At 36.4% G+C, this 24,560-nt stretch overlaps 1 protein-coding gene across 2 annotated transcripts; it reads left to right on the top strand.

Moving 5' to 3' along the window:
* The first annotated feature begins 793 nt into the window (after positions 1–793).
* On the top strand, positions 794–24,311 carry LOC138326075 (mucin-2-like). Of its 2 annotated transcripts, XM_069272207.1 has the most exons (9): positions 794–908; positions 1,831–1,911; positions 2,102–2,183; positions 4,467–4,602; positions 4,891–4,936; positions 5,403–5,469; positions 6,353–6,431; positions 7,982–8,101; positions 15,467–24,311. In XM_069272207.1, the coding sequence occupies exons 1-9, from the start codon at positions 796–798 to the stop codon at positions 19,816–19,818; spliced, it is 5,076 nt and encodes a 1,691-aa protein (XP_069128308.1). In that variant the 5' UTR covers positions 794–795; the 3' UTR covers positions 19,819–24,311. The 2 variants fall into 2 exon arrangements, with proteins under 2 accessions (XP_069128308.1, XP_069128309.1); XM_069272208.1 differs by lacking the exon at positions 7,982–8,101.
* Positions 24,312–24,560: the final 249 nt, after the last annotated feature.

Below are 24,560 nucleotides of genomic sequence, written 5' to 3'. Positions count from 1 at the left end.
TAAGTTGATTGATTTAGGAAAATCGCAAAGGTAAGTTGATTGATTTAGGAAAATCGCAAACGTAAGTTGATTGATTTAGGAAAATCGCAAAGTTAAGTTGATTGATTTAGGAAAATCGCAAAGGTAAGTTGATTGATTTAAGGAAGTCTCCATAGGTTTTCTCAGATCTTTGACTTGTTACACTAATGTTTACCGTTTGTCTGCTGAAATTGTTCTCATGTTGTTTTGTTATCCACAAAGTATTTAAGAGCAGTAAGGAAAAGCTGTCCTGTCAACTCCTCCAAGTTTACACATGCATAGATTGTAGAATATTGTATCATCAATGACCTAAAAATGGTATAGATGCTTACTGTGTTCTGCAATGAACAATTTGTCAGCCAGTTTAAATGAAAAATTACCGAAAAAAAGCAATAGCCCCAACATAGCATTTATACGAATCATTACATCTGGAGAGATATCAACACTTCTGGTGGATAAAACAACCTGCACGCACAGAACAATTATATGACGTCACGACAATAATACCATGATGTCACGATAATACTGTGTTGATGAGGATTTGACTTTTTTGTCAAAAGTTCAGCTATCATAGCAAAATCATGCCATTTATTTGGATAGAGGCCCTAGTAAGGTAATATAGGGTAATTGTTGCCCTAGTAAGGTAATGTAGGGTAATTGGTGCCCTAATAAGGTAATATAGGGTAATTGTTGCCCTAATAAGGCAATATAGGGTAATTGTTGGATATTCTTCAGCTTAGTATGATCTGACTTATTGTGATTTTGTTCCAGGATCACATGGCCGGGTTATTTGACCTGGAGGAGACCGTTAATCAGCTCGCAGACGTCGTATCTAAATTGCCATACTCAAATTTCAAAACTTCAGCAATTATTATGCACCATTTACACAGGTAAGTAAGAATAAATACAGATACAGATCAGTTGCTTTGTTTTCACCAATATCAAAGTAAATGATATGAATACCTCACACCAACCCATTTCATAATCGTCAGTTACATTTAGATTTATTGCTCTCAGAAGGTCAAAGGTTGAGGAGTTTATGTGTATGTGAGCTTTTATTTGTGTTTGTGTTGAAAAATAATCTTACACTTGGCAGGAAATTTGATTTTGTTTATCTGAGTAGTGTTTCTTATATGAAAATTATAGGTGTGATGTTCATTGAGAAAACAACCACTTGTATCAGATGAAATATTCATACCAAAGACCGTAAAACATTAATTCACTCTTCTGTTTGAGGATTTTGTATGACTATCTCCCATAGAATTTATTGAAAAAATTACAAAGCACGTTGAGATATGCATAGGAGGGATTTATTTTTGAGTTCTAGGGGTGGGTAGATATCTTAATAGAACAGTCCTAGGGGTGGGTAGATATCTTAATAGAACAGTCCTAAGGGTGGGTAGATATCTTAATAGAACAGTCCTAATTTTGAGTTCTAGAGGTGGGTAGACATCTTAATAGAACAGTCCTAATTTTGAGTTCTAGAGGTGCTTAGATATCTTAATAGAACAGTCCTAATTTTGAGTTCTAGAGGTGGGTAGATATCGTAATAGAACAGTCCTAATTTTGAGTTTTAGGGGTGGGTAGATATCTTAATAGAACAGTCCTAGGGGTGGGTAGATATGTTAATAGAACAGTCCTAGAGGTGGGTAGATATCTTAATAGAACCGTCCTAATTTTGAGTTCCAGAGGTGGGTAGATATCTTAATAGAACAGTCCAAGGGGTGGGTAGATATCTTAATAGAACAGTCCTAGGGGTGAGTAGATATCTTAATAGAACAGTCCTAATTTTGTGCTGCTCTTTATTTTCAGAATTGCCGATAACTACAGTAGTAACCAAATGACAGCAAGTAACCTGGGCATTGTGTTTGGTCCAACTCTTCTCCGACCTCTGTAAGTTGTCACACAAACTTTGTGACCCATTTCTCCGACCTCTGTAAGTTGTCACACAAACTTTGTGACCCATTTCTCCGACCTCTGTAAGTTGTCACACAAACTTTGTGGCCCAATTCTCCGACCTGTATCTGTTACAGAGTTTGTATAACCTGACAGAGAACTGTTAATTGACCTGTATCTGTTACAGAGAAGGAGCGTCCTCCCTAGCCTACCTTGTTGACATGCCTCATCAGACCAGGGCTGTGGAACTTCTCATCGCTAATGTCAAGGTCAGTAACCACAGAAATCACAATAGATAAGACAATTAAAACATGAGCTGTTAAGGTATCAACATAGAGTAATGAAATGTAAAACTAACAAAAGAAAAAAGCAAATAGAAATTCCAAAATCAAGTACAGTGTGGATTCCCATATATTGAAACTTCTAAAATTTGGTTATATTGTTTGGAAACAAATATAATTTTGAGATGAAATTGACATTATCTAGCGTAATAAACCTACACATTGACTAGAGGAAAGCAAAAATGTTTGAAAAATATATGATAGAGAAACTGTTAACACTGATTAACTTTGAGTAAATGTATAGAAACTGTTAACATTGATTAACTTTGAGTAAATGTATAGAAACTGTAAACACTGATTAACTTTGAGTAAAAGTACAGAAACTGTAAACACTGATTAACTTTGAGTAAATGTATAGAAACTGTTAACACTAATTAACTTTGAGTAAATGTATAGAAACTGTTAACACTGATTAACTTTGAGTAAATGGATAGAAACTGTTAACACTGATTAACTTTGAGTAAATGTATAGAAACTGTTAACACTGATTAACTTTGAGTAAATGTATAGAAACTGTTAACACTGATTAACTTTGAGTAAATGTATAGAAACTGTTAACATCGATTAACTTTGAGTAAATGTATAGAAACTGTTAACACTGATTAACTTTGAGTAAATGTATAGAAACTGTTAACACTAATTAACTTTGAGTAAATGTATAGAAACTGTTAACACTGATTAACTTTGAGTAAATGTATAGAAACTGTAAACACTGATTAACTTTGAGTAAATGTATAGAAACTCTAAACACTGATTAACTGTGAGTAAATGTATAGAAACTGTTAACACTGATTAACTTTGAGTAAATGTATAGAAACTGTTAACACTGATTAACTTTGAGTAAATGTATAGAAACTGTAAACACTAATTAACTTTGAGTAAATGTATAGAAACTGTAAACAATGATTAACTTTGAGTAAATGTATAGAAACTGTAAACATGATTAACTTTGAGTAAATGTATAGAAACTGTAAACACTAATTAACTTTGAGTAAATGTATAGAAACTGTTAACACTGATTAACTTTGAGTAAATGTATAGAAACTGTTAACACTGATTAACTTTGAGTAAATGTATAGAAACTGTAAACACTAATTAACTTTGAGTAAATGTATAGAAACTGTTAACACTAATTAACTTTGAGTAAATGTATAGAAACTGTTAACACTGATTAACTTTGAGTAAATGTATAGAAACTGTTTACACTGATTAACTTTGAGTAAATGTATAGAAACTGTAAACACTAATTAACTTTGAGTAAATGTATAGAAACTGTTAACACTAATTAACTTTGAGTAAATGTATAGAAACTGTTAACACTGATTAACTTTGAGTAAATGTATAGAAACTGTTAACACTGATTAACTTTGAGTAAATGTATAGAAACTGTTAACATTGATTAACTTTGAGTAAATGTATAGAAACTATAAACACTGATTAACTTTGAGTAAATGTATAGAAACTGTTAACACTGATTAACTTTGAGTAAATGTATAGAAACTGTTAACACTGATTAACTTTGAGTAAATGTATAGAAACTATAAACACTGATTAACTTTGAGTAAATGTATAGAAACTGTTAACACTGATTAACTTTGAGTAAATGTATAGAAACTGTTAACACTGATTAACTTTGAGTAAATGTATAGAAACTGTTAACACTAATTAACTTTGAGTAAATGTATAGAAACTGTAAACACTAATTAACTTTGAGTAAATGTATAGAAACTGTTAACACTGATTAACTTTGAGTAAATGTATAGAAACTGTTAACACTGATTAACTTTGAGTAAATGTATAGAAACTGTTAACACTGATTAACTTTGAGTAAATGTATAGAAACTGTTAACACTGATTAACTTTGAGTAAATGTATAGAAACTGTTAACACTGATTAACTTTGAGTAAATGTATAGAAACTGTTAACACTGATTAACTTTGAGTAAATGTATAGAAACTGTTAACACTGATTAACTTTGAGTAAATGTATAGAAACTGTAAACACTGATTAACTTTGAGTAAATGTATAGAAACTGTTAACACTGATTAACTTTGAGTAAATGTATAGAAACTGTTAACATTGATTAACTTTGAGTAAATGTATAGAAACTGTTAACACTGATTAACTTTGAGTAAATGTATAGAAACTGTTAACACTGATTAACTTTGAGTAAATGTTTAACATTGCTGTGATTTACCTGTTTGTGTGTAGGAGATATTTGGACCAGAAACTGAATACGAGTTAATACCTGGGGAGACGCCTGTAGAAAAGATAGGTGATGGGAAATCTCCAAAGAAGTCAGCCCCTAGTCCTCAGAGTATGCCGTCAACTCAGACAGATTCTACAGGTAAGTTAACGGGAATCTATTGGTAAGTTAAAGAGATTCTACAGGTAAGTCAACAAGATTCTAAAGGTAAGTTACCGAGATTCTACAGGTAAGTTAACGAGGTTTTACTGGTAAATAAGTAGATTTTAGGGGTTGCTTAGTGACTGGTTTATTGCCTACACGACTCATGGATTTTAGCGGTAAATTAATATGATTAAAGGAAATGAAAAAAAAATCTCAAACTATGTAGAAAAAATTGTTGATATCCAATTATGATACAACACTGAATATATTTTCTAATCCTTTCAGAAAAGAAAGATAAAGGCACAGAGAAGCAGCAGGTCAAATCAGAAAGGTTGGTGTTAGTTTTTATAAGATATGCACTAAGTCTAAATCAGAAAAGTGGTAAATTTATTGTATACAAAATGTTATTGTACACAAAATTTTATTGTACACAAAATTTGATCACACATGAAAATAAGTTTGTTTATTAAATGGCCTGGCTGTTAAACTAATAAAACCAAACTAGTATATAGTGATAATTATGTTCTGCCTTGTCCCATACATATCAACACCATGTCTTTAGAATTACATTGCAATGTGATACCATGTCCATCTGTTTACAGTCTATGATAAAAGTTCATATTAAGACTCCATACAGAATACTTGAGAAAATGGAGGAATTCATGTCATCAGAAACTTTTATCTGCCCTTGTTCTGATTGTTCTAGAAATAATTATGAAATAACAACTTTCATGCTAGTTTAGAATGAGTGATAGTCATTATACTTGTCTAGTTTTGACCATTTGTGTGTTATTCAGCATCCCTGAGAAGCCTGTGGAACATCTGATCCAAGCCCTACCTGAAGATGGCGAACCAGACAATAAGGTTGTATATATATCTTTGTCTTGTCAGTCATTTCTCTTTATCATTCTTCATCATTCATTTCAATGCCACTTCACAACTGCTTACAGTATATTAGGCGAACCCATCCCACTTTGATTCCAGGTGAATTAGTGTTTATTGTAATACTGTTGTGATTGTTAAGCATGAGTTTACAGACGACATCTAACCGACATTCCTGTCTGGACTGTTGTACCGAGTTCTGTACATTATTGTAACATAAAACCCTAGAGATTCTGCATCTGTAACATTGATTATGTGTAATTAAAACAATGATGCCTTACATGTTAAAGGGGTGTTGGACAGTAATGCTTAGGTAATAAATAATAAAACATGTGAAACTTAAATTTGTAAATTAGTGTTACATGTTAATTAATAGTAGAGCTGTATACAAACTGGTAACTAACTTGTCGTGTGATGAACATGTGTTAGGGCTGTATAATTTTAACATGCTAAACAGCAACTATCCATGAACCATATCAACGTATGTAATAACATTTTAGTAAAGTTTTGGATTTTCCACATCTGATGCCTCATTAGCTAGATTGGAATTAGATGAAGGTTGAATGTGTTACCATAGAAACAAGGACCCATAAACTGTTAACCCAGTTTCTCCATTTTAGAATTCATTATGTTGTGTTGCCATAATAATTGGGATCTGTGAACTGTTGACTCAGTTTCCCCATTTTAGAAATTGATATGCTGTGTTGCCATGGTAATAGTTTCCCCATTTTAGACTTTGATATACTGTGTTGCCAAGGTAATTGGGATCCATGAACAACGTTTCTCCGTTTCAGAGTTGAGTATTGTGTGTTGCTATGGTTACTGGGCCCCACATGGACTGTATGACCTAGTTTCTCTGTTTCAGAGTTCAGATGCAGACTTTGTACTGCCAGGGACTGCCCACTGTGACAAAAAGGCTTCTCCTTCTGTCACTATATCTGACGGTAATACATCCTTTGCCTGTCCACACTAAGTATACAACCCCAGTGTGATATTATAGGCGTGGAATCTTGTCACATTCATGCACATTTCGGATCGTGTAGACTCCTAGTGTATTTGGAATGAAATTGATGCTAACAGACATAACATTAAGAATATTTCAATATTGAAATTTAATACTTGCATAATAAGTGTCAAATTAATGTAACTTCAAACTTATCAACCAAGAAACAAGAAAATTAAAACTTTATATATTAACTAAACCATGTGCAATACTTATTACTGAGTAATTTTATTTTAGAAGATTTGAAAAAAAAAAACTCCTTCTAGATATGAATAATTTACATAATCATTACAATATCCTTATAATAGTGTGCATTCATATTTTTTTAACCATTAAACCTGAACAAAGATTGAATTTGATAATTATATAAAACTAATACCTTATGGCTAACACTGTTTTTGGTTAAATCTCATTTCTATTTAATTGATAAATTTTATAAAAAGACTAACATATATTTGATGGAAAAATAAAGGATGAAAAAAAGCTGCATGAATAGAGACCCATGTGTAAATCACAATATTATCAGTGTGTTCATCGAACTGTACCCTAATGCTCTCATAAAAAACATCAATTTCACTGCTTTAGAAAATATTTTAAATGATTGTATTAGGGTACTGCTTGGTCGACCAATAACGACATGTCATGTATGTGATTTTGTAACTTAATGCTAATATTTAACTTGATATGTTTTATCTCTAGTAGATTTAATTATGTAATGAAGCACCTTGTGAGGTGTTAACTGCATTGTGGCAACTTATAACTGGCTGATATCATACTAGTAAATCTGATATATAGTACATCCTGTTGTCAGTGGTGTCATGATAATGCTAACTTTCTGCTCAGTGAAAACCAACATTTTTGTCTTTGTTTTTTATTTTTTTTTTTTTTTTTTTTGGGGGGGGGGGGGGGGGGATGTGATGGAAATACCCCTGCAGTCAAGTCAAATGGTAGGGTCACTGTGTTATTTTATGTTTTGTTTGTTTGTTTGGGTAAACACCCTGTTAGAAGCTATTAAAGGTCATTTAAGGATCTGTCAGACCTTTGATAATGAATGAAAGTCAGAGTACCTTGAGAAAATCCACCAACCTGCAGTTAGTACTGGACAGCTGTATGTGTCTCAAACTTTTGACTCAGAATGGCTTGTTAACCACTTAGTCAAGGCATTTCTGATCGTAAAAATCATCAGCTGTTATACCTTTGTAGCAGTTTTTAATTGTAGATACATAATGATATGGCCGCCTTCTAGCATGCCCGAGAGGGACTTTTCCTTTAGCTCAGTCAGGAAGTCCGGGGTTGCGGGTTTGAGCCCGTGTGGCAGCACATTACTCTTACACACGTACCTAAATAGTGATGATAATATTGAATGAAATGTCTGTGGGTTATGAAGTTAATATGATAAATATTTGAGGGCATTGTTATTGACACCACTGTGAGATAGGAATGCATGATGCTTGTTAGTAACTTGTTGTACGGATGTGGCCCACATTTCAGACGACGATGAAGGAGATGTAGATATACAAACTGATGATGAATTACCCGACACACTGCTACCTGATGATTCCCATCCCCCAAATACAAAACAGGCCATACCCACAGTGTCCTGTCAGCAAGGTAGGGTCGGCGGACGAGGGGTAGGGCATGTTAGTGTGTATATATCCTGTATATGTCTGGGTCCGGGTCTGTGTATCTATAGTCTGGGTGTGGGATGTAACAGAATTATATAAACTTATGGACAAAAATCCTCTCAGTATACAATATAGTTCTGACCTTTTATCACTTATAAACTGTCCAGCGAATATGAAATTAAAATAATGTAGATCAGAATTCACATATTTACTTCATTGACAATTTGTTATATATAAAAAAAAAATCTTCTCGTACAATAAATCCACCTTGTGTTGATCAGCTAGGGTACCCAATGCATGGTGGCAGTCAGCCGTCCCTGTGTGTGTGTGTGTGTGTGTGTGTGTGATATTATACTCTTGTTTTGGCCTGTTCTGTAGGTGAACCTGTCGTAGCTGAGGACCTGGACGCGCATGCTCCCATTGTTTGTACAATAATCTCCAGTATATAGAAAAGGTAGTCAACCATCATTGTGTACAGTTTGACCTTCACCTTTCAAATTACCTTCACCTGTTTGCTGCGAGGCTATTAATAACCACTCTAGTGTTGCTAGGGTAACCCGTGTGGTTGAGACTTGTGGTTTTCACCTGTGTTTTGTGATGTAACATGTTCACCTTTAGTTGCTAGCTGTAAGCACTGCACCGTTACTCCTAATCACCATGGTTACAGTTTGTACCAGGTATACTTACTATGGTTGTGACTGATGCTGGTTTGGACTTGTGTGGATTTCTGTTTCACGATTTGGGGACAATTTCTCATTTCTAACTCTTCATCTTCATCAATCTTTCCACTGTTAGTCTGCTTTGTATCAATAATTCACAGCATTATTTTGGTTTTTCTGTAAATTTGAATTTTTGGAAGTCTGTAGGTTTGAATAAACAGGTTCTGGCATAACACGTTGTCCATTTGTATACTAGTGAGGTGGTGGTATGTCTGTATAATCATGTCAATATCTAAACGAGGTGATGGCATATTTAAACGAGGTGGTGGTATCACTGTATATTTACACTACAGGATTTCCTGTATATCACTGTATCTGTGCTATACAATTTCACAAGCTTTATGTTGGTCATTACTCTGCATTTTCTTTACCATTGTATTATGTAATATGTCATATTGTTGTTAAAAAATGTATGAAAAGTATCAAAATATGGCCCATTTTAGCAACAAACTAGCTTTTTTTTTATATTTTAAAGTCTTCTTTCAGCAGTTAAATCTTACAAAACTTAGCACTAAAAAATTAGCGATGGTGTTGTAATAATAGAGAATTATGATTGTGTAACATAAGAGTTTTTATATCAATTAAGCTGTTTAGACCAACAAGACATTTCATATGTTATTTGCATAGTTTGGCATCCTGGTTCCATCATATTGTGAAGTCTTAAAACATTTAATATACTTGCCTTTTTTCTCCAATTTAAAATACATGGTATGGATAATGGTGAGATGTAAAATTGTTGTTTTTGATTCCACATGTATTCCCACTTAATGAAAAATAACACCTGTTATGCTTGACTATTATTATATATATTTATATGTTATATTTGTCTGCTGCAAGTTATATCTACATACAGTGAAACCTGAGTCTACTGACACTTAATGGAAATGTGTGAGCTATGTGGTTAATATGTCAGTGGTGGTAATGTGCTATTCTGGCAAATCAGTATATGATCTGTTGTGATTGGGTGGTGTAGTGGTTAAGCCGCTCGCCTTTCACCTAGCTGGCAGGGTTCAATCCCCGGCATGGATGTGAAAAGATTAGGGATCACCTGCCCGGTCATGTGGATTTTCTCCGGGCACTCCGGTTTTCTCCAACACTAAGACCCTTCGCACGCTTACATCGAAAGAGATTTGCATAAGTTGTATAACTTGTTTCGCAAATGATGTAAAATAAATAAAGTGTATATATATCTGTTGTTAAAGTCTGTGGTTAGTAAAGCCAGTGGTCAGTAAAGCCAGTGGTCACTAAAGCCAGTGGTCAGTAAAGCCAGTGGTCAGTAAAGTCAGGTTTCACTGTATTAGCTAGCAGTGTTTGTCAATAATCATGACAACAAAGTTTGTTTTACCTCTGTGTTGTCTGTAAATAGTTTGTACCTTGATGTGAATATAGTTCTACATATTTTGTTGTGATCATATGTGTATTCCACTGATCACGTGATCAGCATAATTATGTATTCCATTGATCACATGACCATTATATGTATTCCACAGATCATGTGACATGTAACTATATTATTCCATCGATCATGTGACCTGTATGTGTATTATTCTACTGATCATGTGACCTGCATGTGTATTATTCTACTGATCATGTGACCTGTATGACATGAATACTTGTTTAGCCTTGTCTGTTAACATTTCACAGAGTCAACATTTCACACGGTCCGTTTGGAGCTTCCTGTAGTGATCCTATATTTGATATTGATATACCCACGCACTGATTGATTGTTGTAATGTATTAATGAGCATGTCGTGTTTTATTTTCAGTCCAGTTTGAGTGCTATGGTCTCTTGTAGTAGAGAGTAAGTTATTGTATATAACACATTACTTCCCAATCCTAATCCCCACTGATGTCAATCAAACAGGACAAACCATTACAACACTCGTCTGATAGATTTATTGATGATGGTTGTAGATGGACATATAACAATCTGAATAAAATACAGATCCTTATTATCACTACGTTTGATATGAGGATCTGACAACATCCCATTAGGGGTCACGTCAGGATGACCTTTGGAAATGGCCAATCAAATTGGCACTGCCAGAATCTTGACTGGGGACGAACTAGTTTGAAAAGGCTGTCTGAATTATTTTTGTGTACATAATCATCTCGCCCTAAGTGCACAACAATGCTCAATGTGTATGCTTACTTGGACGAAATAGCTTTAACAATTGTCGTAGAAATGTATAGAACATGTATATGATCTGGAATACACATGGTAAAAGGTCATCCGAACGTGACCCCATATGAGATATTGTCATATCCTATCCTGAATGGAGTGGTTATAAGGATCTGTATTTCCATCAGATTGGACATATAATTGGTTGTATTAGAATGGTTTGTCCTCCTGACCAAATGCATGCTGGTAAGATTTATGTATCAAATAATATATGTACCTTAAAGTATATCTCTAATCTTTTATATGTAAACGGTGGCTCTAAAAAAGCTGATATTTGTAAATACAACATGTGTGTGTTTTAGTTTTGTGGGGTATACTAACACTGGCAGGTGACGGGCGTACAATTATCTTTATATAGGATAGCAAAATAACTTCAATTTCCATCATTTGTAATCAGCAAAATTATTACTAGATAATTACAAAGTTTCTTGGCAAAATATTATCATAATAATCAACAACAGTTATGTTACCAAGTGCTATTAAGAACTGTTAGAATCGGGATCACAATAACACAATTTCCCTGTTGTAGCAGGAATGTCATAAAGGTCCATACTTGGATTATGTTTAGGTATAAATAACTGTTATAAGACTCTTTTACATGAGGATGGATAGAAATATTTGTATCAAGGGTTATTGGGTAAACCTTGAGCAGCCTGCTGATTTACCTGATAGCGACTCCAGCAAATGAAGGATGTAGGAGACCATTGTGACATCATAATTAGACTTTCTTACCTAGGCGCTTAATCTTGAGCAATAAGCATGTATTATTTTTAGTACCTAGGCAGATATGAGAGAAATATATATTATTGCACAATTAATATACATTTGTACCATGTGTATACTGATTTAAAGAAGAGGTTTATGTAGCGTGAACTCCACATATATAATGATATTGCATGCATTATTAACTTTTTCAAGTCCCAGTTGATTGTTCTTTGAAATGATGGACCTTACATATCAAAAGTTGTAGGTTTGTTTAACAGGCATCTTATAGGAGACACCATCTTGTTTTGTCACTGGCCTGTTCGGCTATGTCATGAATACTGTGAGAACGACATCATCATCAAACTATGACATCGCATGATTGTCTTGGTAGACGGAAATGTTAAATCTGATTTCACCACTCTTATATAGAATCAAAATTGAAAGTTTTGTCTCTGTTTCCATAAACATTTGTTATTTGATGAATAGAATCTATCTCTTAGTTGTGTAATATGAAATTTATTAAACTTGTTATATAATTTGATCTGTCACTTGCTAAAGGCTCATGTCATATGAAATGATTTTAGGTAAACTTGTTAAATAAATTTCATATTACATAGCTACTCGTGTAAGATCTTCGATGTAAGTGGAGTTTACTATATGTACTGTAGTCCCTGTATAACTCTCAAACACATCATGCATGTTTAACTGTAACTGTTCCTATACCAATTGTTTGTATGTAGTATTATGTATATATACTTTGTGATATAGTTGTATTCATGAATATTTTGTTCACAGAACAACGACATAATACTGGGATATATGGTGTGGGCATGTATCAGTAGTCTGGTGATGTGCTACTACCATGTCAACTTCTAACATCAACATAAATGTTATACTAGTTTTATCAGTATACACTGTGTCAATGTACTCTGTGGACTCTGCATCAGCATTTATATTTCTCATGATATAAAATATATGTACAATGCACATCATCATATCACATGTCATTTATTAGTCCCCTGCCAGTGTTTGTTCCCGTCTGTCTGTCTGGATTTCGTTTCCAGACTTGAGAAAAAATCAACAGATTTCTGCCATCGATTAAAAAAAATGTAATTAACGGCAGGGGACGTGTGTTGCTTGCAACAATTACTGTAAGCCTGTTCATTTCATGCCTGTCAAAATCACTTTTATATAAAATTCTGTCTTGATTCTAGTGAATGAATCTACTAGAATGCTTTATATAAGAATGACAAATATTAGCTGTATACAGTCACCTCTTGATTAAATAGATGTATGTATCATGGATAGAGAATGTGTCAGCAATGTAACGTTGTGTATCCACATGGTCGTTGTAGGTAAAAAAGTGCACACCATTATCCATCGGTCATCTTAGACCAGTTCTGGTAAGCCACATTGACCGCTGACTGACCATAACTGCTGGCCAGCATGTGGAATGACTGATTTTGTGAGCTGTCCTGCATGCCAGCTAGATAATTGTACTACATTATACGGCCAGAAGTGTACTACATTATATGGCCAGAATTGTACTACATTATATGGCCAGAATGGTACTACATTATACGGCCAGAATTGTACTACATTATATTTACATTTTGCCACTGTGACTCCCATTACTCTAATGATAACCGTGATCTGCATTATGAGACAATAAATGCAGCCTAGACTTGGTGTAGTAATATCTACATAAATGAATGCGAGTCTTGTTTACTGACACCATGTTAGTCCGCGCGGGAAAATTGACATTATAGTTGAATGAACCATTTTGGTTATGAAACTTATGAAAAAATCTTTTAAATGTCTTGATAATTGAAAGTAAACTGAAAAGCTATTGAAAACATTGAAATTTTGTAATCTTTTCAATTTTTTATAGGGACTATTTTTTATCACATTGAACTTAGCTGTTGTGGTTAAATGGCTGAAGCGGGAAATTCAGATGTTAACTCGCATCTCAATTAAGTTTTACTTTGAACTAGAAAGTAAAATGTAAATATAACAATTAACGGATTGTTAGATTGCATTTATTTGAGATATAAATGCAATCTGGTTGGCAGATAAATATTCATAGCGCCCTACCGGGCGCTATTCTATTTATCTGCCACCCAGATTGCATTTATATTTCCAATAAATGCAATCTAACAATCCTTTAATTGTTAAATACAGCCAGATTTGTACTACATTAGATGGCAAGAATTGTACTACATTATATGGCCAGAATCGTACTACATTATACGGCCAGAATTGTACTTACATTATACGGCCAGAATTGTACTTCATTGTACGGCCAGAATTGTACTACATTGTACGGCCAGAATTGTACTACATTTCCTACAATAGACAAGATTAAAACAACAGGCGGTTAAAGATATTTTTGTGCTATTTTGTGAAATATTAATATCCATACAAAAAAAATATGATAGTTGGAATACCATCGCCTTCAATAAAAAACTTGGTAAATTACTGAACTAATCCTGTCAAGAGCTTATTACAAATGAAGGTAGATAAAGTCTTGAGTGAAATGAATTGATTGATTTATGAAGTAATTTATGTTTGCTTAACTAGATGGCATGCCATCTAATGTCTGTTAACATTGCTTTAATTTCTACTACTTGTTGTCACTTCACTATTCATGGTAGCTTTAACTAGGTGTTTAGACACCTGTACCCAGGAAGATAGGAGCTATTGATATATTAAAACCGTGTAAACACAAAAACCATAAAGGCATATTTTGATTCAAGTATTTCATTGGTCTATGTAAAATTTTAAAGTACACTTAATACAAACTCTAGTTGACTTGTCCATGAGTCGTTTAGAACATGATCTTGTCCAGAATATTTCCTTCACTACTCACTTCCTACATGGTTCGTAGGTTAACCAAGGTGATGGGTCATTCACCAATAAAAGGTCATTGAGACCTATATTTTAACCTTTGTCCTACCTCAAAGAAAAAAACTTTTGTCTCTTATCTACTCCACCTTATGAAGGGGGACTGAAATCACCATGTAGCCTTAACAAGACTCGGAAAAAATGAAAATTCTAGGATTTTATCATATCCGATACATATAAACTCTATATAACTGTGAATCACAGTACGTACGTACAACACCATGTGTAATGCCAGACAAAGATGTTATAATTACATGTATTGATTGGCTATAATATTGATATTGTCAATATAGATGTTACTAATCACAAGTCATCAAACAGAGAGGTGTTAGTAACAGGATAAGATTGATATTGTTGCTGTAAGAGCAGAACTCTTGGGGATACGTGTGTGTGTACCTCTCGTTGCTGCTGTAAGATGATATTTTAGGGCGTGTGAGTGAATTGTTTGTGACCTTGAACTTTTTGTGACCTGTGTGCTGCTTTGTCTGGTTGACCATGCACCTCCTAGTACAATGGCACTATCCCAACGTTCAAATAACAAACGTCAGGAAGCTTCAGTTTCCCTTTGTGTTCTTATTGTACTTAAAAAGATTTTTTTTTTTTTTGCTGATACATACTTTTGTTTAAACTTCTCTGTTTCATTCAACTATTTATCTGCATTCTGCATTTTTTCTTGACTTTTTATGCTTAATTTGAAAATAATGTGTTTCTTTATCATTTCCAAACAGTTAAGTGATTAGAATCATGCAGACCTAATTTTTAATGATATCAATGGAATTCTGTTTAACAAAACTGAAATTATTAAGGAAGCGGTACTAAAGTAGTTGTCATTCATTTCCAGATAAAGGAAAAGCATCAGGCGGTTCAGCAGAGCTAGGTGCATCCCGACCATCTACAAAGAGCGGGAAACCTTCCCCTCCTCAGCTGCTGAAGTTGGCATCCCAGCTACTCTCTCCTGGTAGCTCAAGGAAGATGGCTGTCCCCACCATTAACATCATCGACAGCAGCCCTGTCGGTGAAATCAACATTCAATCCAAATTCCCAGCAGATTCAGACAAGGCTAAAAAATCCGGAACACTACAACCAAAGAGTTCAAGTACTAATGCTCAAAGTTTGCTGAAGTCTGTGGGTCCTTCTATCCAGTCCTCCATACAGTCGTTCATGTTAGCTACAGCTAAGAGTTTTGGTAGTAATGGAAGTGGCAGTAAGTCTAGTAAAACAGATAGTTCTAGTCAAGATTCCAGGCCCGGTGACTCCTCTGGGGCTTTGTCTAGACAAAGCTCAAGTTCCCCTTCTAGCTCTCCAAATATATCGAGACAGAACTCATCGTCTTCAATGAGTCCTGCGCCCCAGTCACCACCTCTGCCTCGATCTGAAAAGTCCTCACCCTTACCACCCTCCCCTGTTGTTAGTCAGCCCTTGTCCCCACCCACAAATAAGCCCCCACCCCCTTCATCAACCTTCTCCAGACCACAGGAAAAGACCCCTCCCTCTCCACCAGTTTTTATCAGGCGCACAACAGCACCAGTAACAAAGCCCACACCTCCATCACCTATCTTTTCTCGGCACACAACATCTATTCCCAGCACAACATCATCAAAACCACCTACTCCTCCATCCCCAACCCTCGCTAACAAATCATCTACAAAACAAACACCGCCTTCCCCTAAACTGTCAAACAAATCACCATCAATGAAACAAACCCCTCCATCCCCGACCCTCACTAACAAATCTTCATCTACAAGTCAGACACCGTCTTCCCCTAAACTGACCAACAAATCATCATCTACAAAACAAACACCGCCATCCCCAACTCTCTCTAACAAATCTGAATCACCTGCCAAACAAACTCCTCCATCTCCTACCATTGCAAGAAATATGATATCAGAAAAACTGATGCCAGCCTCACCTTCTTTAGCCCGAGGTGTAGCCTCAATGAGGTCTATGCCCTCCCCCACCTTGCCTCGCCATGCTGTGTCTGAATCAGCTATCAAACCAGGATCCTCAAGTTTATCCAAACAATCTGCAGGAAATAAACCTGCGTCATCTTTGTCTTCCTCCTGGTCTGCTCGGACTTGGACATCCGAGTCTTCCCAGCCAAAGGGCAGTCTGTCTGATCGGTCGCACAGTTCTGATAGACCCTCAGATCCCAGACAAACAGAGGCCGAAACTTTATCAGTGTCTGGCCCAGCGTTAAGGTCTCGTGTTTCGCCCACATTGTCCAGACAACAGGCCATACAGGCAGATGAAGGTGACCTCAAACTTCCCGTATCTCCCACCCCACCTCGTTTCTCTCCAGCTTTACTGCGACACTCTATGTCAGTTCAGTCTTCCCTGCCCACCTCCTATGGACTACGTAAGACCAGTCCTTCCCCAACTTTATCCAGAAAGTCTCTCTCCCTATCTGATCACACAACCGGTAAGACCGGTAGAATATCGCCACGTCCACTGTCTTCTCCACTGCTGTTACGACAGACAGCCATCACCCCTCCACTAGCTTCCTTTCAAAGTCTTAGGGACACTGCTATTGTTGGTGACAAACTGTTCAGTAGTCGATCTGATCACTTAAAGAATCTCACCATCAAGGAGAAACCAGAACCTAACAACCATTGTGTGGGTTCTGTGTCACAGGGGAATAGCTTCAAAGAGTGTGATCAGAAATCTAGGATGAACCTAAGCCCTGATAAACGAGCTGTGTCAGATCCTAGTCTTGGGAGAGCGTTGCTGTCTGAGGAGTATATATCCAATACACCTTGTGATTATGAAAACTGTCAGACAACCCTTTCCTTTGAAGCAGACAATACCAGTGGAAATGTTTCTATGGAGAAACCAGAGGTTTCCAACAGGTCTATGGAGTCCTCCAAAAGTGACCAGTCTTCTTTATCTTTCTCCAGCCACTCCTCGGCGTCTGATTCCGATATCTCTTCTGCTGCTAATTCAGACATGTCACCAGAATTTAGGAAGAAACTAATATCACTTCCCAGACCTCAGCGAGTCCATTTGATGTCTGGAACAGGATTTCCCGATTTCTCCCCGATTCTTCCTCGTCAGAAAGACTATAACATCAAGAAGGCTGACTCCACGCCCAGTATACCTAGTGCTGCCTATCCTCTGAGTGGGAATCTGTCAGCAATGCTGAACAATCCAAGGGGAACCTGTCCTGGCAATACTACCCAGGCTGATACTAGGTATAACTCTGTTCCAAGAAAATCGAAGTCATTTGAGTTCCAGTCTATCACTGATTCTTTATGTGCCTCCAGTAAAGAAACAGAGCCTGGGCTTTCATCTGGTGTTTCCAATCCACAGCTAAATCAAGCTACACGGCCGACACACACAGGGCCGTCAGTAATGCCACCTGGGCCAAGAGCTTTGAATACACCAGACAATCTGGATACATCCTCATGTCAGTCCTCACCTCTTCCCTGTACATCTCCTAGTCATGGTGTGCTGTCTGACACCCCAGCCTTGCAGGCCAAGGCAATGCCTCCGCGAAAGGAGGGACTGCTTCCTCCTGCTGATATAACTGTGATACAAGCAAGCACTGCCATGAAGGTATGCTCCATGCCTTCTCTTCTTTCCTCACCAGTGAAAGCCAAAGTTCTTTCTACATCACCAATGTCTCCATCTGACTCTTCATCTCCTGACTCGCCACCTTTAGTTTCACCAACACCTGCACCTCCTAATTCCCCCGCTGTGGCACAGAAACTTTCAGGATCAAGAGGTGAAGATCAGTCTTCACCTAAGTGTTCTTCATCTTCTAACTGCAGCCAAGAGCCTGAAGGAAAACAGTCCCTGGTTATTGATACTGAACCGTGTCAGGCAGTAGATACTGATAGGTCTTCTCCTAAATTGTCTCATATCCCTACGCCAAAAACACCTCCTAAAACTCCCCCATCACCACGAATACCAGTACCTAAAACCCCACCAACCCCTGGTAGAATTACTCCGACTCCCCCACCTCCAAAAACACCCCCACCCTCAAAGACACCACCCTCAAAAACACCCCCACCCTCAAAGACACCACCCCCAAAAACACCCCCACCCTCAAAGACACCACCCCCAAAAACACCCCCACCCTCAAAGACACCACTCCCAAAAACACCCCCACCCCCAAAGACACCTCCACCCTGTAAGAGCCCTTCTATGCAAAAGTCACCTCCATCTTTGAAAACTCCTACATCTCCAAAGGCTATTCCGTTTTCTAGAACTCCCCCACCTGTTTCTCCGAAAACATATCCTTCTAATAAAGATTCAGGTAGTTCACCAGATCTAGTTTCTGAGAAATCCCTTAAGCCTGACCAGTCTGTGGGTGTCACACAAACGCCGCCCCCCAGACCTCCTCAGACGCTCCCCGCTGCCCCTCCCACCAAAGCGGTACTGCCCGACACCCCTCCAGCTGCCAGTGTGCCTAGTCTTCCCCTGGTTCCAGCAGTCAAGGACGTTAAGGTAAGGACTGCTAGAACCACAGTAAAGACTTCCAAGTCAGCCTCCAGGGAGCCTGCCAAAGTTGTCAAGGGTCCAAGTGGTATTGTAATGGGCAAGGCAGCCATCATGCCAGGAGGCAGGGGCGCTATGCACAGGTCCATATCAGCTGGTGGTGGGTCCGGGGGAGTGCCTGGTACAACTAACGGGAAGCGTTCCCCAGTACCGCCCACAGCTAAACACCCAGTAAAGGCTGGAGAGTCGGGGTGTGTTAGTCCCACACCACAAGTCTCCGGCAGGAGGACACCTACAGCGGCTACAACTGACAAGAAACCTCTGTCACCTGGTGTGACAGGAAGGAAAACCCCGACTAGTGTTGTGGCAACGTCTGGTAGGAAGACACCCACAGGGTCAACATCTTCTGGCTCAAGCTCAGGACGCAAGACCCCTGTCACTACTAGTACAGCTGCCAGTGGTACAAAATCAGAAAAGGTGTCCTGCTCTACCTGTGGTAGGAGGAAGAATTCCACAGCAAAGTCAGTGTCTGATGCCTCTCAGCCAGTGACCCTGACGGCCTACAGACGAGCCTCTACTGGCACTAGTGGGCTTATATCTATAGGTCAACCGGCCACACAGGGATCCCCCCCAACATGTAAATCGCCAGAACCAAGGGAGGGGTCGAAAAAGGAGGGTAAAAGTACAGGGCATAAGGTGGTGGGGAAAACCACAGTGTCTAGTACAAAAAAAGAAAGAATGCCGCATGTTGTGTGATACGTGTATATTTATCATCAAGCTGTCTCATTCACCCCTGATATTTCATAATGAACTGTTCCAGACTTAGAACTGGGAGGATTCATACGTGTTTTCAGGGATGAATGAAGGAAAACTAGCCTGTTACTGCCACTTCCATTGTATTATGTTGTGTACAGGACACAAGATCACTGCTGTTTTTGTTACAACTGTTGATTTTTTTATGATTTTTTTCTTTTTTTTTTTAATCTAGTGTGAGTATATATTACTATATTTCATTCCGTATTCTTGGTTGTTTTTTGTTTTTTCTTCTTCTTTTCTTCATTTTCTTTTTATTTTGACATTAAAATGTGAAAGATCAAGCCCAAGTGAAGGTGAATATTGACCTATATCATCGACCTCATTTCTTGTCAATATGTAGGTCACTGGTGCATAATTTCATGTGTTGCTTTGGGCATGTTGTGCATAATACTGGCTCTCTCCATACAGATGCTTAGAAGTAAAGCTTTTTTTATGTCTTAGATATAAAATCTTATCTGCAACAGACGTTTTCCATTCATTCCATTTTTAAAAAATCAGATTTAGGAATTTAAACATTAATGTACACGAATGGATGAAAAGGTTTTGGTAAAATGTGCTCTGCTTTTAACTTACCACTCAAGGTTTAATTTTGTGATGGCTCTGATTGGTTGTTGTTTTTACTGATGAGATCTTTGGTTTTTAGTGACCTTTTATTAGTTCGTTTTTTTAAACATTTTAAAGTACTTTTAACTGGCATTTAAAGATAATTGAGCAATATTTTGTTATAATCAAGTGTTAATTTACATACCATAGCAGATGTCACTACAGAGATCAGTCAGTAAGTGCCTTATAGTAGAGGGTGTGTAAGTTGTATCTACAGTCATGTACTGACAAAGGGGTGTGAAACTGGGGCTGATCTACGGGATTCTTGTACTAGACTATCATCAGATGTGAGAAAGTATTGAGTGCCTGGTTACTGACAATAGTTTGTAGTCTGATCATTTACCTGTGAATGTAAGGAAGGTTGTACTTCCAAAGGGGTAGTAAAGGTCAGAAGGTGCCACAGGATTAAAGGTCAGAAGGTCATCCTGCTACAGGATTAAAGGTCAGAAGGTCATGCTGTTATAGAAGTAAAGTTCAGAAGGTCCTCCTGTAATAGGAGTAAAGGTCAGAAGGTCCTGCTGTCATAGGAGTAAAGGTCAGAAGGTCCTCCTGTAATAGGAGTAAAGGTCAGAAGGTCCTGCTGTCATAGGAGTAAAGGTCAGAAGGTCCTCCTGTAATAGAAGTAAGGGTCAGAAGGTCATCCTGTCATAGGAGTAAAGGTCAGAAGGTCCTGTAATAGAAGTAAAGGTCAGAAGGTCATCCTGTCATAGGAGTAAAGGTCAGAAGGTCCTCCTATAATAGGAGTAAATGTGAGAAGGTCCTGCTGTCATAGGAGTAAAAGTCAGAAGGTCATTCTGTCATAGGAGTAAAGGTCAGAAAGGTCATCCTGTCATAGGAGTAAAGGCTAATCCTCTCCTAAGTGTGCCTTTGAATAACAATCTGAGTATGTGTGAGAGAGTGAATGTGCTGCTGACTGTAATGAAGAGAATGTTATAATGATCGTGGTGATTTTAATGTCGATTGTTAACGTTATACAATATATATCATGTTATTTTAGTACAAATTTAGTGTTAAGATATTTGCTATACCGTATATTTCTGACAATGATATTGCTGCTAGGCCACTATGGACTGCTGTTAGCATTATTTGTAGCAGATTTTGGTCCAATGTTTGAAACTTTAACCTGACAGACATACTCGCGTCCTTAGGTTTCAGGGACAGAACTGGGTTTGTGCACATATAGTCAAACTTCAAAGTTTGATGGCAACTAGGAATAATGCATTTGTGTATATATCTATCATCAGCTACATCCATGTATATTGTTACTGTGTAAAAGTAACTCTTGCCATAAGTATCCTTTATCGATTTGATTGTAGTTAGATATTTGTAGTGAGTCTGAACACTAGAGTTTGTAGACATTATGTACTGAAGTCAATGCAAACTTGTCATAACAAAGTATATAGTTGATGTCATTATGCCATAATGTATGCTATTGAGAATATGGTAGCTACGCCTGGGATATTATTTATATCAAGTGTGTCGCAATGCCATGGGTGCAATATTATAGATTTATCACTGTTATATATCTGTGTATAAAGTGTATTTATCTGATAGCTAGATCTATAAAGTAGGATCTGATTTTGTAAGTTATTATACTGTTTTATCATCATTATTTTTTAATTTCAATCTTTTTATCAAGTCTGAATGGTGTTTGAATGATTTTATTTATCGTCTTTCCGTGTAAAATATTTATATCTTGCATTTTGTAAACATGACCAGCGACATATTCTCTTACCTTAATCAACAGAACAATAATGTTTGGTTGTACTGCTTATCTTAACTCAACCATTTCAATTTGATTATCTGCCCTGGACTTATTGATTTCTTCAAAAACTAAACTATATTTTATCTTTATACGGAAATATTTTCTGAATGTTACATTGATAAAGATTTGACATAGTTTTGGTTTATCAGAAGAATTGGAGATAATAGAAATGCTATTTTTTTATTTTCAAAATGTTGAAAGTTCAAGTAATGATTAGAGTCCTTGAAATTTCAACTACGTATTGTTTGAATTTGAATGAGTATTTTTGCTCATTTGGGTAAAATTCTCTTTGCTTTCATATTTGGCTGCATTTATTTATGATAGAAACAGCTAATATGAAAAACTTTTGATATTGGCTAAAATGTATTTTTATCACATGGATTTAAAATCATGTATCTTCTAGAAAATCTTGTATCTTCTAGAAAATGAACTTAATTTTGTATTAAAATTTTTACTAAATAACTGTCATTATTTTATGCTCAATTTAAACTGCTCAAAAAGTTTGGTGTGAAATTATTGTTTTGATTTAGAAATTTTCAATGATACAAACATATTTTTCTAATTCTTAGAAAAACATCAAGTTTGCATAATACAATGGAGTTAACCTAAATAATCTCCAACTTGATTTATCTTGTTAAATTTGAAGTATTTGATTGGCTCTGCTCAGACAGTCTGACTTTCCTAAGGTAACTACTCACCTGTAAATTAGATATTAAGATGGGTACCTGCTACTGATGACAACTTTGTATGGAGGGACAGATTTGTCTGTGTATATGATTGGTAAAGTAGCAGAAATGAAATGGGGGAAAAAATCCAGTGTCAATGTAAAAAAATTAGATAGCATAAAAATAATCAGCCAATCAAAATCTCTCTAGTGACTTTGCTTTGTGTCAGTTACAAAGTAAAAATCTAATCTTTCTAGTCATATCCTGGTCAGTTAATCTATGTAATCCATTTTATGTGTCTGTTTTGTTCTTGTACTTTAGAAATTCTTGACCGATTACAGATATTTTAATTTTTCATTCTAAAATTTACCATGTGAGGCCTTGCTTTGCCTTTCTCACATGTATAAGTATGGATATTAGAAGCTAGGACACAGGAAATTGATCTTTGTGATAACCAGCTCTGTTTTAGTGCTATATACTTTTAACACCCTAGTACACAGAAATGGTACTATTAGTGACTGAAAAATTGTATATACTTATTTAGTGGTTATTCTAGTGCTGTTCACACTGGAAGCCATGTGATTGTATCATTTCACTTTTATTTCGATACTGATAATTGGGTTGTACGGACACACTGGATTGTGCCTAAGTATGTTTACAATAATTTTGTTGTAATTTGAACCATTAACGATATGTTTGAGTTACCTCCCTTACTGTTTGTACACTCTGCTAGGGTTAATGCTGTGATATCTATTGGTAGGTTTTATTGGATCATATCTGATCAGACAGCGTCTTGGTTCACACAGGGGCTTGGCATGCAATGATCAATTCTAGGTGTATTACCTATGGACCTTTGGAAGGAAACTCTTGCCAAGTCCCTGTGGGTACACACACTCTTTCGTAGTTACAGGAAATAGATGTGTGATTTTCCTGTCTAAAGATAAGCTTCTCTATGTAAAGGATAAACTATTGAAAAATTGTCTTTGTATTTCAACCTTATCTGCTTTATCAGAAGGTACTTTTAATTACTAATATTCTGAGGTTTAATTTCACGTAATTTTTGAAAATAACACTTTCAAAGGCTACAGGGTGATTCACGAAAATAAACCCCCACAAATCACGAAATCTGACACTCCCTGAAATATACAGTAATTGTTTTATCAGGTTATAAATAAACGTAAAATGGTGTTAAAACTATTTTTCTCTCGTTAACATATTATATTTATACTTCATCCTTATTCACCTGTGGAGATGAATGCAAAGTAAAAAGGAGAAATTTCACTTGATGTTTACTTCAACAATTCTGAGGAAAATACAATAGAAAAGAAATCAACTGCTTGAATATAATAATAATTTATAACTGCTTACATGTAATAAAATCACTTTTTGTTGATTTTGAATACTGGCCAGTATCTCCCTTATTAGCTAATTCTTGGACCAAGATGATGAAGCTGGAATCACCATCATGATTCTCTATAAGTTTGAATTGGTTAATTTTTCTTTGTATGCTATACAATAGTTGATTCTCCAAGTCTGTACAGTACAAGTTTGTTAAGAACTGCATGACTGGTATATCATAATGGTAAGGCATGACACAGGTCCATTGAACCTTTTGATGATTTAAGTTCAGTGAACTGCTGTCCCAGGTA

The sequence above is a fragment of the Argopecten irradians genome, chromosome 6 (genome assembly GCF_041381155.1).
Source record: "Argopecten irradians isolate NY chromosome 6, Ai_NY, whole genome shotgun sequence".
NCBI classification, from domain to species: Eukaryota; Metazoa; Mollusca; class Bivalvia; order Pectinida; family Pectinidae; genus Argopecten; species Argopecten irradians.
The sequence above is the reverse complement of the archived record's forward strand: the minus strand, read 5'-3'. Positions and strand labels throughout refer to the sequence as shown.